Raw genomic sequence first — 17,191 nt, 5'->3', positions numbered from 1 at the left:
AATGTATTTTAGAAAGAAATAGAAAGCCTGACCCGCCTAACCTATCCTAGATTAAGGAAAGGATGAGCGAGAAACATTAACAAGTAGTGTGCATGACTGAAATGTAGAAGGTGCTGGGAGCTTTTGAGTAATAAAGAGCGGAACTAACAAGTTTTTATAAAGATGAAAAATAATAACCGTGAACAATTATTGGCTCCTTTAATCCCAGAGAGAGAAAATAATTGCCAGAGGAAAATGATAAAGTTGAAGAAAACATCCCTGTTAAGGAAATTGTAAGCAGGTCTCTATTGTTTCCTATTTACATGAAAATGACCTGAAACTAGATGTCAAATTAAGAGATACAGCTGCTACAAATGCGTTTCTGCCCCAAATAGAAAATGGTGAAATTTTGGCTCCTTGCTGTAAAGTTGTGAACAGCATTAAGAAAGCAAAATGCCTGACATATTCACTCTGCATGAAGTGTTTTCCAAATTATCAGCAATCTAAAAGAAATACATTAAATATATTGTCATCAGTGGATTAGTCTTATTTTTAATGTGTTTTCTTTGCAAGCCTATTATCATTAGGAACTACAGGGGGAAAAAAAACACATCAGTTTCCAGCATTTGTAGAATATGATGGAATTTCAAATCTGATCATAAATTTCAAATGTTTTGCCCAGATATTGCTGATATACTTAAAGCTTGTTCAGTTAAACGGGTTCTATCAGAAGCCTAGAATAAAAGTTATGAACAAAAACAAATCTTATAGTGATAATATAGAAGGAACTGATTCTTTTCTATATGTATGAGGATATGGACATTTATATGAATGTATGTATATAGACTATCATATATAGATATGTATTATAAATTCTGAATATAAAATGCTTGGTGGGCAGAGAGAGTTGTTTAGCTTTTAATGGAACCCCAAAATAATAATTTTTATATAACATATTTATAATGTGTTTTTAGGCATTTGAGAAAGACTATAAACCTAAAGCTTTTATATTCTAAGTTTATAATACTGATTTAAAGACTTTTAAAAACAGAGATTCAAATCTTGTTTAGCCATTAAATTATTACTCTACTTTTGTAATGTATTTTTACAGTTTTGCACTGAAAGCATAACACAAATCTTTCCTAATAAATGTATCAGGTATCCACATACTGATAGATAGCACACACATGTATTTTTATAGCGGTTTTTGGAATATGAATGTTTAGTCTAGTGTAGACTTCAAGATTTCAGCTTAAAATTTTTAGGATGACTTTTATGGATTCTCATTTTCTTTCTTTTTACAAATATTTCTTTAGCCCCACTCAGAACCCCTCCTCCCTGTAAAACATAATAAATTCTATGTATCATACTGATGCCTACTCTTTAGTAACTATCAATTCTGTATTTTTACATTTACTTAATAAAGTAAATCTTACAATTTATTGAAATAACCATTCTTATTTAAAAATACTAAAAAATTTGGGAGGATGCAGTTTTTAAAGTTTATTTCTACTTTATAAGATTCTTTTTTTTTCAGTATTTCAGAGAAAACTTTTATTCTAGCGTTACACACAATAGTCACAATTCTTTGTCTAGAAGGATTTTTGACAAGTGTTAAATTATTATGATAAAAATATTACTATTCCAGATAAAAGCATAAAAGACATTCAATTTTACTGTCTGTAATACACAAGCACTTGCAGAAAATTAGATCTATTTAATAAAGGTAAGTATTATAATTTTTACATTGACCATGTCTCACTATGTTCTTTATAAAATGTTATTCCTTATTTGTTTCAAGATGGAAAGAAGAGCATTTGAAAAAGGATGTCTCATAGATCAGTTCACATATGTTTATTTATTTCAAAGGGAAAAAATCCCACAGTATTATAAATACTTGACAGAGTTCTGCAAATATCTCTATATACATACCCTTCCTGGACTATAAACACAGCAAGTAGGACTGGACACAATTATCTGAATACATATCTCATAAAGCAAGAGTTTATAAAGATGTGAAAATAGGCTATTAATGCTATTTGTTTAGACAAACTCCAGAGTACAGTTTAGGGACCAGTGAGCAGGACACGCACACATGTATGTTGTGAAGAACAGCACAGTAGCCAGGAGATAAGCTGGAAGAGGTTTAAAAATGGAAAATATTAGAAAATAAGGTGGAAAGTATATTCTAGCAATGGAAAGAAAAAAGAATTGGCAGTTACTTATGAAAAATAGACAAAAAATGAATTGTGTAGTGTAAAGGAAAAATATTTCAGTTATACACAGAAGAAAAATGGAACAATTTCACTAAGATAAAAACAGCTATCTTTACACGACTTTCTAAGACATATGAAAACAAGCAGATAATTACAAAGCTTTAGGCCGACTAATATTAAGCAAGCTAAATGCTCTAAGATCCAGTTGACAGAATTGATTCAAATAATCACTGGAACCAGCTGCTACCCATCTAAGAGTTTTGGACAAAACTATGGGTGAAGCTACAGAATCCGTGGTTAAAAATGAGACTGCCATTCCGGATGATGATTCTGCTAGAGCTGGATGTTAAAATGCATCATTTGGTTTCCATCCAGAAGAAAGACTTCAAGCTTGAGGGAGAAAACACAACAGAAGCTGCAGATGTTTGTAGGTCTAATTTCTTTACCCAAGGCAAATGGATAGCATTTCTAACATTAAGATTTTTCAACTCAGTGGTGGGTCACTCGTTGAGCTATTGGGAACTATAAGACTGAGGGCAGCAATGGGGAGATACTTTATTTCAGAAGAAAAATCATGATTCACATATGTAATTAAAGAGAAAGTGTATCCCAATAGTGACTTTGAGTCAGGCGTCTGAGTCAGTACTTTAAAATCTAAAGCCTCAGTTTCCTCACTTGTACAATGAGATTAGGGATTTCCCTAATAGAATTGTTGGCTTTAATGAGAAAGATCATAACACATAGACATTATACATATCATATCTGCATATTAAAAGGTTCAATAACTGTCGGCTATTAGTATGATTATAATAGAACTTTCTAAGGAAACAAACAAGCTTATGGACTAAAAAGGAATAATCGATCTCAAACTCTCCCATTTTTTTCTATTGGATTTCTTAGTAAGACTTTTAAAAAACCCTTAAAAAATCTTTAAAAAATCCTTAAATACTGTAGGATCATAGAGCACATTTTCTTCATGATTAGATTACTGACACGGGGCAGAGAGAGAAGACAAAGAACTACAACAAATGGATAGAAGGTGTTAGCTGGTGTCCTTCAAAGACTAATCCACAGATCTGTCACATGTAATGGTATCACAAATGTACTGCAGAGGGAAATCACCAGGAAGAGTGTACAGATGTCCCTGAACTCTATTAGATGGTGAAATGTCTTGCTGATGTGAATGTACTGAGTAGAAATGTAACAAAGAATTTGTTGTTGGTGGCAGTGAGATTCACTTACTTTACTTGAATTCAACAAATATTGAGTCATTTCAATGGGGAAGTACTGCAAGGAAAAAAAACAAAGACCAATGCTTGAGGTGTTCATAATCTAGGGGCAGAGTTGGTACAGGTAATAAATAATACAAAGCAATAGAATAATAGCAGTAATAGTACTCGTAGCATATTTTCAATAAATGCAAGTTATTATTAGGGAGGCAATGTGCTAATTGCCTTTTGGACCTTATATCATGTATTCACATCAAATCTATACAGTAAACATTCATATTACTTCCATCTTAGGGAGAAGTAAATTGATGTTTAGAGAGGTTAATAATTTGTCCAACATTGTACCATTCATATAAGGTGAAATCAGGACTCAAATTGGGATTTACTGCACTCCACAGCAGGAGTTTCTAACTACCTTCACATGTCAGTTTCAAAGCAAAGGCACCTACTGATGTGATTCAGAGGAAAAGGGTACAAAATCAGGAAGAGAAGCTGGGATGATGAAAGTCTCCCTGAAGGAGGTGGCATATGAGATGGGACTATGAAGGACAAATGGGATTTCCATCGGAAAAGGTAGGTGGTGGGGGAGTGGGTAGAAAGGGCTTGCATAGAAGAGAAAGCCATGTGCATGGAGATATTGCACCAGGATGGGTTGTGGACACAGAGATTGGCTGTGATATTAGAGAGAGAGAGGAAAGGCGAGAGGGAAGAGAAGAAAAAAAAAGGAAGGAAGAGGAATAAGAAGAAGACGAGGAAGAGGAGGAGGAAGAGAGAGGAGGAGGAGGAAGAGAAGGAAGAAGAGGAGAGGGAAAGGTAGTGTATGTAGAAGATGGATTGAACCATTTGCTTGAGATCAAATCTCATAGTGGTGTGTCAAATTCCAGGCTGGAAAATGTACATTTAATTTGTAGGAATGAAGTCATTAAAGGTTTTAGAACCAAGGAACAGTGTGATAAATACAGTTGTTCAGAAATATTTATGCAGCAATATGTGGGATCAATTAGAAAAAGGAGAAGATAAGGGCGAGATTGGTACTTGAGGCAAGAGTTAGTAAATTATTGCAATAATCTAGCTGAGATAAATAAATAGAGGCTTGAATGATAATTATAGGAATAAAGCATGAAAACACGGGGAAAGGTTCAAAATATTTTGTAGTGGACTGCAAATAATTTGCCAAATGAATGGATATCAGAGGCAAAGGAGAAGATAGGATAAAACTTGATGGCAGTTTGAAGCCTAGAACAAAAGACAAGTCTGAAGGAAGCTCATTTGGGGAGGTGGGAATCCAGAGATAAAGTGGGGTCAGGAAGGAGTTAGGGATGAGGTGAAGGACTTTTGCACACATTGCTTGCCATTTAAAGAGAAGCTCAAAGTGTTATTCTTTTAAAAAAGCTAGCCAACAGAACTCTTTTGCTTTATTGTCTTTTTAAGATCAAAGCACACTGAAGGATGTTTCCTAAGAGACGTGCATTGTAAGACTATTTGGAAAATGTTATTTTTCTTTAAAGAAAGGTGTTTGCATTAATAATAGGTGAGTGGTTAATAGTTATGCTTATGATTTATGAACAATGTGTTATATTCATTCAGTCATTCACTCAACAAATACGCCCCATTAAGTTTTAAAACCTATATTAGATGTCAGGGATCCTTTGGAGGGTTCACATTTTGTTTGAGGGAATGACAAATAGGTACAACAAACTGTAAAATGTGTAAAAGCAGTAACAATAATGGCAACAGCAATTTATGTTCAACCAGCTTTTATTTTAACATTGTGCTAAGTCAGTTGCCTATAATATATCTCATTTAATCTTCACAAATAATCTAGGTGACCATGATACCTATTTTCCTACGAGGAAAACATTTTAAAGAGGTTACATAATTAGCTCAAGATTGCACAGGGAGGAAGTGGCAGTGCCAGCGTTCAAGTCCAGGACTTACATGAATCCAAAGGTTTCAGAACTAAGAAATGGTTTGATAAATTCTGGGGTTTCAAGAATTTTATCCAATAGTAATATGTGGGATCAATTAGAATAAAGAGAGACTGATATTTGAGAGAGGAGTTAGTAAGTTATTGCAATAGTCTAGCTGAGAGGTAACAAATGTTTAAGCAATAATTATGGGAATGAAACAGGTTAAAGACAGTTTGAGATGGACTTTGCTGATAATTTGCACAGCTTCTATGCCACCTGTGTGGAAATTTGCCAAAACTCCTGTGCATAGGCCATGTTCTGTGGGATATCATATCCCTCCCTTGCCCAGGAGAACACTGACCATGCAATTCAGCTGTAAGTGGCCTCCAAATTTCTCTTTAACTGTTTTTTTCATCATTTCCTACCAGCTAAAACCAATGTCCTTCATCTGTAAGCTTTACCTGTCAGTTGTACATCCTGTGATGCTAAGATTGTGCTCATCCTCTTCCACTACAGAATCCGTAAGTGCTGGGAGTTTGCACTCACTCTATTTTCTGAATTTCACCTCAAACTGATTTCAGCTGTGCTTCTCCTAGACTGGCACATGCTACATGACATTTCCTATCCTTGGTCACGTAGCATGAAATACAACACCAAGAAGTCAGGGGAGGTATACACAGTAGAAAATGTTTGAATCAATGGATTTGTAAACAAGAGTGGTGGATATACGTTAGGTCCGCAGCTGTCATTTAATTTCTCTGAAATGCCATTCTTCAACCTGCTTGAAGGTGATAATAACACTCACGCCAAAAGCTGTTTTGATAATAAAATAATACATATATACATACACGTATTTTCATTAAAGAAAAAATATATATTTTTAAATTCCTATGCTCTGTTTCTCTCAATTCCCTGTATGTGGAGGAAGCTGGCTACTATAAATTGTTAATGCAACCAAAAACCAATTGTTTACTTTATGACAGCTATCCACATAGCATTTGGTGAAGATACTAGCAAAACTTTGCAAAAGGCTAACATTTAAAAAGCAAAATTAAAGGCAAATAGAGTAAGAGTATTATACTACTCATTATCCCTACCTCCAAAAACAATCTTATCAAGTTTCTGAAAAGACCATGCCTTGAAGATTTTCTGTACCAAATTTGTAATACTGAGCAACTCCTTAATCAAAGAAACAGTCTAACTAAAGAGTAATTATGGTCATATGGCCATAAATTATAAGGTAGAGGAGAATCTATACAGCATAGCAGTGTGATAAAGCATGATCACCTATTTCATGCAAATTGCTTGGCACCAATTAGTAACTGACTTAATGAAAGGAATACATGGACTGAACAAATGATTATCAACCTCAGCAGCTTCACTCAATGCTGAAGCCAACCATCTATTAAACACAGAATTATTTTCCTTCTTCCAAATTGAAGCAACTAAAACAAAATGATAATGGTGATAACAATAGAGATGATGACAATAATAATAGCAGCAACAACAGCAAACACAGGACTTCTGATTCAAACACTGTTCAAAGTGTTTTATAAATATTAACTCATTTAATCTTCACAGTAACCCTCTGAAAAAGGTTTTAATATGTCCATTTTGCAGACCAGAAACTAAGGCAAAGAGAGATAAGTAACTTGTCTTAGCTAATAGAACTAGTAAGCAGCAGAGCTGAGATTTGAACCCAGTTAGTACCTAGAGCTGAACTGGAATTCAGTGCAAACGAAAGGAAGTACTGGTGAGCGTAAGAGTAAATGACTTCAAATGAGTTACTTTCATTAAAAACATGAAAATTACTGGTTGACAGGATTCATTTTATATACATCAAGTAAAATATTGCAAGATTGTTAAAACATAATACACAGCAGTATTCAAAGAGAAAAAGTGAAAGTAAACCATTCAACCAAAATGAACTCTGAAATGTTCGCTTTAAACTATTGTTGAAAGAGAAGAAAAAGCAATTAAGAAATCCTGGTTGCAGCAGAGTATTGGAAAGATAGAGGATCATTTGTATACATGTTTGTCAGTAAGTTCTCACATCCTAGGAAGGAAATGGAAAAAAAAAAAAAGAGTAAGCAATTAATGTTAGAGAATCTCTCCAGGATTCTATTTATTTGATCTTATAAAATAAGAACAATTATAAACTATTAAAGAAACAAACATCAAATGGAAATAAAATATTCTTATTTTCATTAAGAGAATACCTCAATGCATCCTTAATTTTGGGCGATGTTTGTAGTTCTGTCTGTACACCATTCATAACTTCTCTGTCTTCCAAGTTCTGCATGGAATCCTGCAGTGAAACAAACCCATAAGCATGTGGATGCCTTACATATTGAATTGAAAATCTAAATAAAATGTTGCAACATTAGAGTAAATGATTTTACTCTGGTTATATACAGTACGCTCCAATTTCTTTGAAGACTGGAAACAGGTGTTAATCTTTTCAGTGCTTTCAATGTTCTTTTCTCTCCCATTTGGTTTCTGAAATACTCAAATGGGCCATCTACATAAGGCAATATGTTAAGAGCTTTGGAATACATGATCACTTAGCTTCCTGCAACTCAACCATAGGCTTCTGGGATTGAGTGTTTCAAAACAGCAAGGAAAAGGAATACCAAAAGGGAGGCTCCAGTGACAGGTGGTAATATATTAATATTAGCTTTAATGCACTGCACTTGCTTGCATGCCCCATCCCGACACTAAAATATAACGAAAGCAAAATGCATAAAAAATGTTGCCTGGCAAAGTCACTTCTGTCAAAAGTGGAGCAGGAACAACTGCAGGAAGAAGAAATCCAGAGTTCTTACTTTGTCATAAAACTTGATTCTGAGGATGATCTTCCCAGGGAGAAAGTAAAATTGACCATTTAATTTCTAAAATGGTAAACATGCTTTGACTGCAGAGAAATAAGAGGGTCAGAGAGGTCCCACACTTCAGGATAGGGACATAGCTGAGTTGGATGTTACCCAGAGAAGTCGAGGATAAGATGGATTCTGATGTTGATCCTTCTTTGTGGAAGACACTGGTTCCCTGTTAAGCCTTGGAGCAGCAGTCCCTTAACAGGTAATTCTGTGCCCACCCCACTCTTCAGAAGCAGTCACAAATAGTCATAAACTTTGGTTTCATGGAAGCAACAAACCAACAAACCACAAGAAAGACTCGTTAGCAAAAAACAGACCTATAAAACAGAGCTTTCATGGATCTGGATTTTTCTAACAAAGACAGTAAGACAATAGATGAGCTTAAGAGATTGGAATAAGGAAATTAGGTTAATATCTAGAAGAAAATAAGACACAGAGCAGCAACTGAAGCACTTTGTTATAGTGAATTGAGTGAAAAAAAGTCTCTCACTTTTAGACTGAACAGCAATGTTTCAGAAGTAGGGGTTAGTGATTTTGAGAAAGATTTGAACTACACTAGATTTGTTTTTTAATTTTTCTCATCTACATATAAAGTAAAGGGAAAAAATTCATAAAGTTGAAGAACACTTCATAGGTTTAAGGCACAAATCTTAAAAGATTAATGTCTGAAAAGCTTTCAGACATTCATATTATTATGAAGGACTTGATATATTCTTACAGATAAAAGGAGACAGGGCTGGGCAGGTTACATAATACTTAGGTAAATAAATGTAACAAAATACTTGAACCTGACTATTATATATGTCAGAATATTTGATGAACTCATTTATACCAAAATCATTAACTTTCTTATCTGTCTCTCTTACACAGGAGTAAAATGTGTCTAGTTTTCTATATATCAAGCACATAACACACAAAATTCATTGTACTAGTCTTCTAACATATAATAATCATCCCAAAGCTTAATGGATTAAAAAATAAACATTTGTTATCTCTCACAGTTTCTGTGAGTCAGAGATTTAGAAGTGGCTTAACTGGGCAGTTCTAGGGTTGGATCCCTCATGAGCTTTCAGCCAAGACATTTGCCACAGATGAAGCTACTATTATCTAAAGCAGGGGTCCTCAAACTTTTTAAACAGGGCGCCAGTTCAATGTCCCTCAGACCGTTGAAGGGCCGTTGGAGAGTTTGGCGCACATTCCACACATGTGCATTGTAGGCCTGGGCCAAGTCGGCTGCTAAGCAGGACAGGCAGTGGTGGCAAAAAGACCCAGCGGGCCGGATAAATGTCCTCGGCGGGCCGCATGTGGCCCGCAGGCTGCAGTTTGAGGACCCCTGATTCTAAAGGATTGATTGGGGCTTAAGATGCATTTTTTTTCTAACAACAGCTTTATTGAGATATAATTCACATAAGATTTACCATTTTAAAGGCTACAATCCAGTGGTTTTCAGTATATTCACAGGGTTTTGCAACTAATGCTAGAACATGTTCATCACCCCCTAAAGAAATCCCATACCCATTTGCAGTCAACTCCCCATCCTCTTCTCCCCCAAAGCTTCCGTTAATCATTAATCTACTTTTTGTCTGTAAGGATTTGCCTATTTTGAACAGTTCATATAAACAGAATCATAAGACATGTGGCTTCTTTCACTTAGAATGTTTTCAAAGCTCATTCATATTGTAGCAAGTATCACTATTTTATTCCCCATAATATTCCATTTTATGAATACACCATATTTGGTTTATGCATTTATCAGCTGGTGCACATTTGGGTTGTTTCTACTTTTGCCTATTATGAATAACACTCCTATGAATATTTGTGTACAAGTTCTTGTGTGAACATATGTTTTCAACTCTCTTAGGTACATACTGAGGAGTGGAATTGTTGGGTATATGGTACCTAACTGTGTGTGTAACATTTTGAGGAACTGCTATGCTATTTTCAAAGTGTCTGCATAATTTGTCATTCCTATTGGCAATATATGATAGTTCCAATTTCTCCATATTCTTACCAACACTTGTTATTTTCCTTTTTTAATTTTAATTTTTTATTTTAGCTATCCTAGTGAGTAGAAAGTGATATCTCATTGTAGTTTTGATGTGCATTTCTGTAATGATTACTGATGAGCTTCTTTTCATGTGATTATTGGCTATTTGTATATCTTTGGAGAAATGTCTAATTATTTTTCTTATTATTGACTTGTAAAGAATTCTTGAAATATTCTATAGATACATTTATTATCAAATATATGATCTGAAAATATTCTTTCCCATTCTGTAGGTTGTCTTCATTTTCTTGATGTGCCCTTTAAATCATAAAAGTTCTTAATTTTAATGAAATCCAATTTATTTATTTTTTATTTTACTGTTTGTGTTTTTGGTATTGTATCTAAGAAATGTTGCCTAATACAAGGCCACAAAGATTTACACCTATGTTCCCTTCTAAAAGTTTTATGGTGTTACCTTTTACATTTAGGCCTATGATCATGTTGAGTTAATTTATGTATATGGAATGAGGTATGGATTCAAATTCATTCATTGCATGTTATCTAGTTATGTCAGCATCCTTTGTTAGAAAGATTATTCTTTGCTTATTGAATTGTCTTGACACCTTTATCAGAAAATCAACTGACCCAAAATGTAAGGGTCTATTTCTGGACTGTCAATTCTATTTCATTAATCAATATGTCTATTCTCATGCAAGTACTACATAGTCTTCATTATTGTAGCTTTGTATTAAGTTTTAAGATAAGGATGTGTGAGTCCTACAAATGTATTCTTCTTTTTCAAGATTGTTTTAGCTACTCTGGGTCTCTTACATTACCATATTAATTTTAGAATCAGCTTGTCAATATCTGCAAAAAATCCCAGCTGGGTTTTTGATAGGCATAATCACACTGAATTTATAGATAAATTTGGAGAGTATTACCATCTTAACAATATGAAGTCTTCTAATTCATGAAAAGTTAACAGTGGCAGTTATTTAAAATAAATATTCTTCTGGATTTTGTATTCTGCATGAATAAATATCCCCAGATGTCAAAGAAAAAAATGGGGATATTTGCTATAAAGTTTCAACTAACCACTGTTGCCACTTTGCTCCCTACTCTAAATGGAGCTTTCTTATTGATCCTTAACCAAGGTAGGAAAATAACATACTTTTCTGTGCATATTTTCAAATCAACTTTATAGAAAGTTAAAAAGGAGTTTTTCTTCTAGTTATAAGGCACGAAGAGTTTTAATTTACATCAACAACACACTTGATGCTCTGAGTATATGGAAATGTCAATAACAATATGGAAGTAATATTGGGCCAACTGTGATGTGATAATATGCTAAAGGGTAATTCTGAGGATTTGGAGAAATCATGTCAATAACTACAGACTTCGAAAAGAATACACATTCATGGACTTCTATGTCCAAGACAGATGTTCTACTATTTTTAAGGTAGCATCAAAAACTCTTTGCCTTGCCACACCTATCAAAAAGGGGTAGTAACCATAGTTTATCACCTAAACTAACGAGCAGTGTTCGTGACTTAGCAAAACCGTTTCCATATATTGCTGCAACAGTATTCCTTGATAGTCTCTAGAGATGGGGCAGGTAGACAGATGTTTAAGGCATGTTATAAGGACATAAAGCCAATTTCAAATTGACTTCAGCAACACTGCAGCAATGCAGTGCTTTAATTGTATGGACAAAGGCAGCTTATCTCTTAACAAGGTACATGCAATCACTTTTTCCAAAAATTACAAAGTAATTGGCAAGCAGTAAGTTAAGCTAGATAAACTTAAGCTTTTCCTTCACTAACTTACATGGTGAAATGAAAAATCATGAAATTATATGTCTAAAAATTAAAATATTTTTTCTCTTTGCTCATTTTAACAGCTTTGAGAAAAATCTGGAAAATTATGACTTTTAAATTAGGAAGGAAAGGGGAAAAAAATAACCCTGATCATAAAAAACTAGACGTATAAACAACTCGTGCTAAACAGCCACCATATTTCTTCAACTTTAGGTTTGAGAAATATTAATTGTGATTTCAAATTCTCAAACTTGCCTCTAAAACACACAAGTTTGGAAGATCTATATTTAATTTTATTAATAAAATTACAATTTCTATTTTTAATGTTAACTTAGGATACAGGAATAGGATCAGCTGCATGGAACATAAGGTATAAAGCTGTTTCAAAATCTAGTTTGTCTCCTCTTTTGCCCACATTACAGTCCTTTACTCTCTAATAAAGTTCAGCAGGAGATCGTGTCTTGACGACTGGGAGGAGACCTTTAAGAAGCTTGTCCTTTACCTCTCTTATCAGAGTAAGGAGCATATCATATGTGGCTCTCACAACAGACAAGTTTAATTACTACAATTTTTAAAAAGTGAACATTTTTAGCAACACTTTCAGGATCACGGGAGCATTTCTGACAGCCAGAATGAGTTGGATTTCAACATCACCACACTATTTTTAGCTTTAAAATCAACACTTACATAAATATTCCCAAACCAATTAGCAGCAGCTGGAAAGTAAAGGTGTTTACATTTAGTTAGCACTAGCGCTAACAACTGCAAGTGCTCGCAGGCTGGATGAAAAGGGCCAAGTACCAGGAGGCAACCCTTTCTCCAGGGATGATCATGACATTGGCACCAGGCTATCATTTCGTATTTCACATTTGGTACAAGTCACTGATTTCACATAGGAATGTGTATTCATTATAAAGCATCATTAGTTTCAAAAGAAAGTTAACACTCTCATAAAACTTTTTGGAATATAATTCTCACTGCATTACCAAATTCTCATTGCATTTCCCTGGTCAACCATAGCACGAAACAAAATTAAAAACAGTTTACAGCTCAGCTTTTCATCTCTCAGATGAAAAGTAAAATAGTTGTCCCATCCATCAATAGATATCTCCCTCTGACTTATAGGTAATCATACAGTGCCATGATTTTCCCCCTTAATGCATTTCTGCCATATTTGAAACCACTTGCCCACAAAGTTTCAACTGCAATTGAGTTATGTTTCAAATACTCAGGTGCATTTTAAAACAAGATTTGCATTCTGAAAAGTCAACTACAAATTTCTTTTGAAATTGCATATGAATTTTAGAATGAGTGTAATAGAAAAATTATACAGAGAAGATTTGAACATGAGGTTATGTGCCTGGTGCTCATACATAAACATAATGTAAATTTTAAAATTAAAATTCTGGGCATAATTTCAGAATATTTGTTTTTACTTTTTAGAACAAAAATATCTGTGCTAAAGTAAAAACAAACTGCATTTGATAAGCACACATGAAATTAACATGCATTTTGATTATCTAGCACTGTTATTCAAACTTAACCTAATACATATTTGTCATGCCTTGGGCAACACCTTGCCATGGGAAATCTTTCAGTAGACTTCATGGATACCATTCCTAAATGTTTCAATCTTAGTAATTAACATGCCTAAAATTTATTACACATGCACACACATATACACCATTAGATTTATACTTATACATCTAGAAATTGGCAGGACAATTAGAGATTTAAGAAGCTCTAAATTATAAGCTTTTTAAGAATAAGAACTGTGCTTTATTCTTTTGTTTACTTCTAGCAGTAGTTCTCAAACGTCAGCATGGAACAGAATAATCACCTGGAGCCTTGCGAAAACCCAGATTGCTGGGCCTACTCTTGAAGTTCTGATGCAGTAGGTTGAGGGTGATGCCTGACACTCAGCATTTCTAATAAGTTTCTAATGCTGCTAGTCCAGGAATCACACTTTGAAAACCTGCTTTATGGCTTTATAGTAACTAGGGCAGATCTGAGACTTAGGTAAAATTCTAAACAATATTAATGAATCCTGGAAGGAATTGTACTGATGAACTAGTCTAGTTCACTCATATTATAGCTAAGGGAACAGAGACTCAGAAAGGTGAAACTATCCCCTTTTACATGTTGTGACAGTGACAGAGCCAGACTCTAGGATTCTTGATTCTCAATTCAGAGTTCTCTCTGTGTATCATGATAAATACTTACTGACTTAATGAATGCTGACCTTATTACACACTTTGTGGATCCTTTTTTCTATCAATGACATTAATAGAAACTATAATATCATCTTGAATATCCTTTGCCTTTCTTTCAAAGACCTCAAACTATTTCACATATAACTTGATGTTTATTCATGACAATCTTAGATAATTTCTTGGCATTCCTATTCTGATTTTATACATGAACATATGAAGGGACAAAAAGATTAACGTCTTTTCCAAGAAGGACCTGAGTGTCAAAGAAAGAACCAATATCACTTGGGACCCCTGCCTCCTAAGATTTAGTTTTCAATGCAAGCACCTTAGCTATATTTACCTTGTAATGTTTCTTGGTTAATGAATTTAGGCAAACAAGATGAGGAAAAGATACCATATTATGAAACATTAAGAGAAATTATTTACATGAAAAACTATAAAGTGTTTTACTATTCTAGAGGTTGTACTCTAATTATTGCATTTTTACAGTAACAAATTATTTTCTTGGGACACAATTAATTAGATCATAAATACTCTACTAGCTCATCTCTTGCTAATCTTGGAAGCAGATAAAACCATTAACACCATTATATGGCTAGCTGAAAACCTTGGCTGACAGAGAGAATGTATACGTGTGTGCATACACAGATACATACAACACTAAGCCATGGGGATAAGTTACATTAATGCATATAAATAAAACTGACTGAGTTTAAACAGTTCTGGATTTTATAAGAGTCAACAACTCCACGTTGACTGTTTTTACATGAGTGCTGCAGTTGAGGATCGTGTGCTACGTAGGCCAAACCCCATTGACTATCAACCCAGTCAAGGTTGGCGACACCTTCTCTTCATCTGGTATGAGTCCAAGAGATGCTGAATGGTTTTTACAGGTTTATTAAAAATAAATTTAAAAAGAGCGAAGACCAAGGTAGAGTAAGTGAATGCAGATCTGGTCTAAGACAAAGAGACACAGATTCCAGTGTAAGTTCTAGCATTGCTTTCTCTGGTTACCAGACACAATCTTCTGGCCTTCACTTTCATTATCTATAAAATGGGGACAAGAAGATTTCTAAGGCCCATTCCAGGTATACAATGTCATAGTATTTAGTGAAGGTATGCCAAATACTAAGACAGGTAAGCCCCAAATGAAGAAACATGCATATAAAAATTCTCCAACAGATAAATTAAGGAGAATTCATCTGAACAAATGTTTTCTTGGAAAGCTTCCCTTGAGAATCAAACTCTCATAGATGATATAATTTAATACTTTCTTAACATACTGATTTCCACATAACTTTTGAAGAACAAATCCATGGCTTCAAGTGTACTTGAAATAAAACTAAACCCTCCCTCTGTACCCATATTTCTTTTTATTTTTCTATGATCTTTTCTTGCCTATTTACTTTCCTTGTCATTGCTAATAATCAACACACATGGTGTTCACTTTTAAGATTTCCCAGTATTCTGATGTAGATTTGAAAAGACAAATGAGATTTTTAAATAAAATTCTTAAAATTACATGCCTTTTATACAGTTTACCTGCTGTTTTTTTTTCTTTTTAATTTTTGTTTGCTTTTGTTTATTTTTGGTAGAAATTTATAAAGTGGGCTAAACCTCATACCAGGTGTCAAAATATCGCTGTGAGCTAAAAATAAAGGCAGAGGGTGTAGGGGAAGGGTGATTCTGTTTTGTTTGTGAGATCTAAGTGGACTAGACACATTAAGCAATCTCATCTAGGTATCAAAAATGAAAACCACTATTGATGTCAAGAGCAACATTTCATCTGCTCTGTTAATCCCTCAACATAAGGCCAACACCAATGGGCGTGCTGCTCCGCACACAGATCTGTTCAGGTAAAGGCTGCTTAAAGTCTTCAGAAATGTAGGTTAGAAGTTCAACAAGGCAATTCTGCAGCCTCTCTTTTAATGTTCATTATTTTTTTTTCTCATACTTAAAAACACATTTCAAAAGAGCTAAAAAGAGAGTGGAAAACAATATTATTTTCAAATATAAGACTGACACAAACATGTTTACAATCACTATTTCCACTTATAATTGGATTATTTCCCCTACCCAGTTACTGCTAATTTCCCCTAGTTTTCTAAATCACTAAATATATCAAAACTGCTTAAGCTCAATGCTTAGGTAATGTTGTTTATTACTGAAAGGATGAAGACATTGAACAAAACAGCAATCTCTACAGAGTCTGCTTCAGATCATGCTACCATCATAAAGTAGATGATCAAAGGTATTATAAATATCTGCTTCTTCTATTTAATCTCTATTTAAACTATACCATCTTCTCAAATATGTAGAATCCAGATCTCTCAAAATGAACAGTTTGATGGTGCTAGGGCTTCATTTGTAACTACAAACCATTACCTAAAGCTGGTAAATGTTAAAAAAACAAAACAAAACTTGAGAAAGTTGGGTAATTCAGCAATTACAAAACATTTCTAGTGTAATTACGCTTATATTCCTGGCTGAAATACATTCCAATCAAGTTTGGCTCTAGGAAATGTCCCATATACATAGAAGCAAAGCCATACGAATACCAGGTTTGGTTAAGAGAGAATAAAGATAAAACAACACATTATTAAGGAATTGTTTATATTTTTACACACATTTCACTCATGCCATAGGGGCATGCTTTCCTGCTAGTCTTCACTGTGAAAATCATCCCTACAAAAATATGCTGCAGAAAATTTGGAATCCACAGAACAATTCAATAGCTATTTCACAAAGGAGGAAAAAACCCCAAAAGCCCCGATTCATGTATGCTTAGTTTAGTAGTACATTTTTATAAAAAAAAATTCTCAAAATTTAGGAAGCCAAAAGTCTATATTGAAAAACTGTTTATAATGATCAGGTGGAGAACCAAATTTATAACGCATCTTTGTTGATGAATAAGGCATGTTCAATGGCGTGAGGAGGTCGTCCTTATTGCCTATGTTCTGT

General features: G+C 34.1%; 1 protein-coding gene across 1 annotated transcript in view; it reads right to left on the bottom strand.

Moving 5' to 3' along the window:
- The window catches only part of PARD3B (par-3 family cell polarity regulator beta), a 970,516-nt gene that overhangs the window by 452,009 nt on the left and 501,316 nt on the right, over positions 1–17,191 (bottom strand). The window contains exon 5 of the mRNA XM_076005852.1: positions 7,554–7,642. Coding sequence (XP_075861967.1) covers positions 7,554–7,642 — 89 coding nt within the window. The remainder of the gene's footprint in view (positions 1–7,553; positions 7,643–17,191) is intronic.

Source organism: Microcebus murinus, chromosome 8 (genome assembly GCF_040939455.1).
Source record: "Microcebus murinus isolate Inina chromosome 8, M.murinus_Inina_mat1.0, whole genome shotgun sequence".
Classification (NCBI taxonomy): Eukaryota; Metazoa; Chordata; class Mammalia; order Primates; family Cheirogaleidae; genus Microcebus; species Microcebus murinus.
Note: the sequence above shows the minus strand (reverse complement) of the source record. Positions and strands in the feature narration are given on the sequence as shown.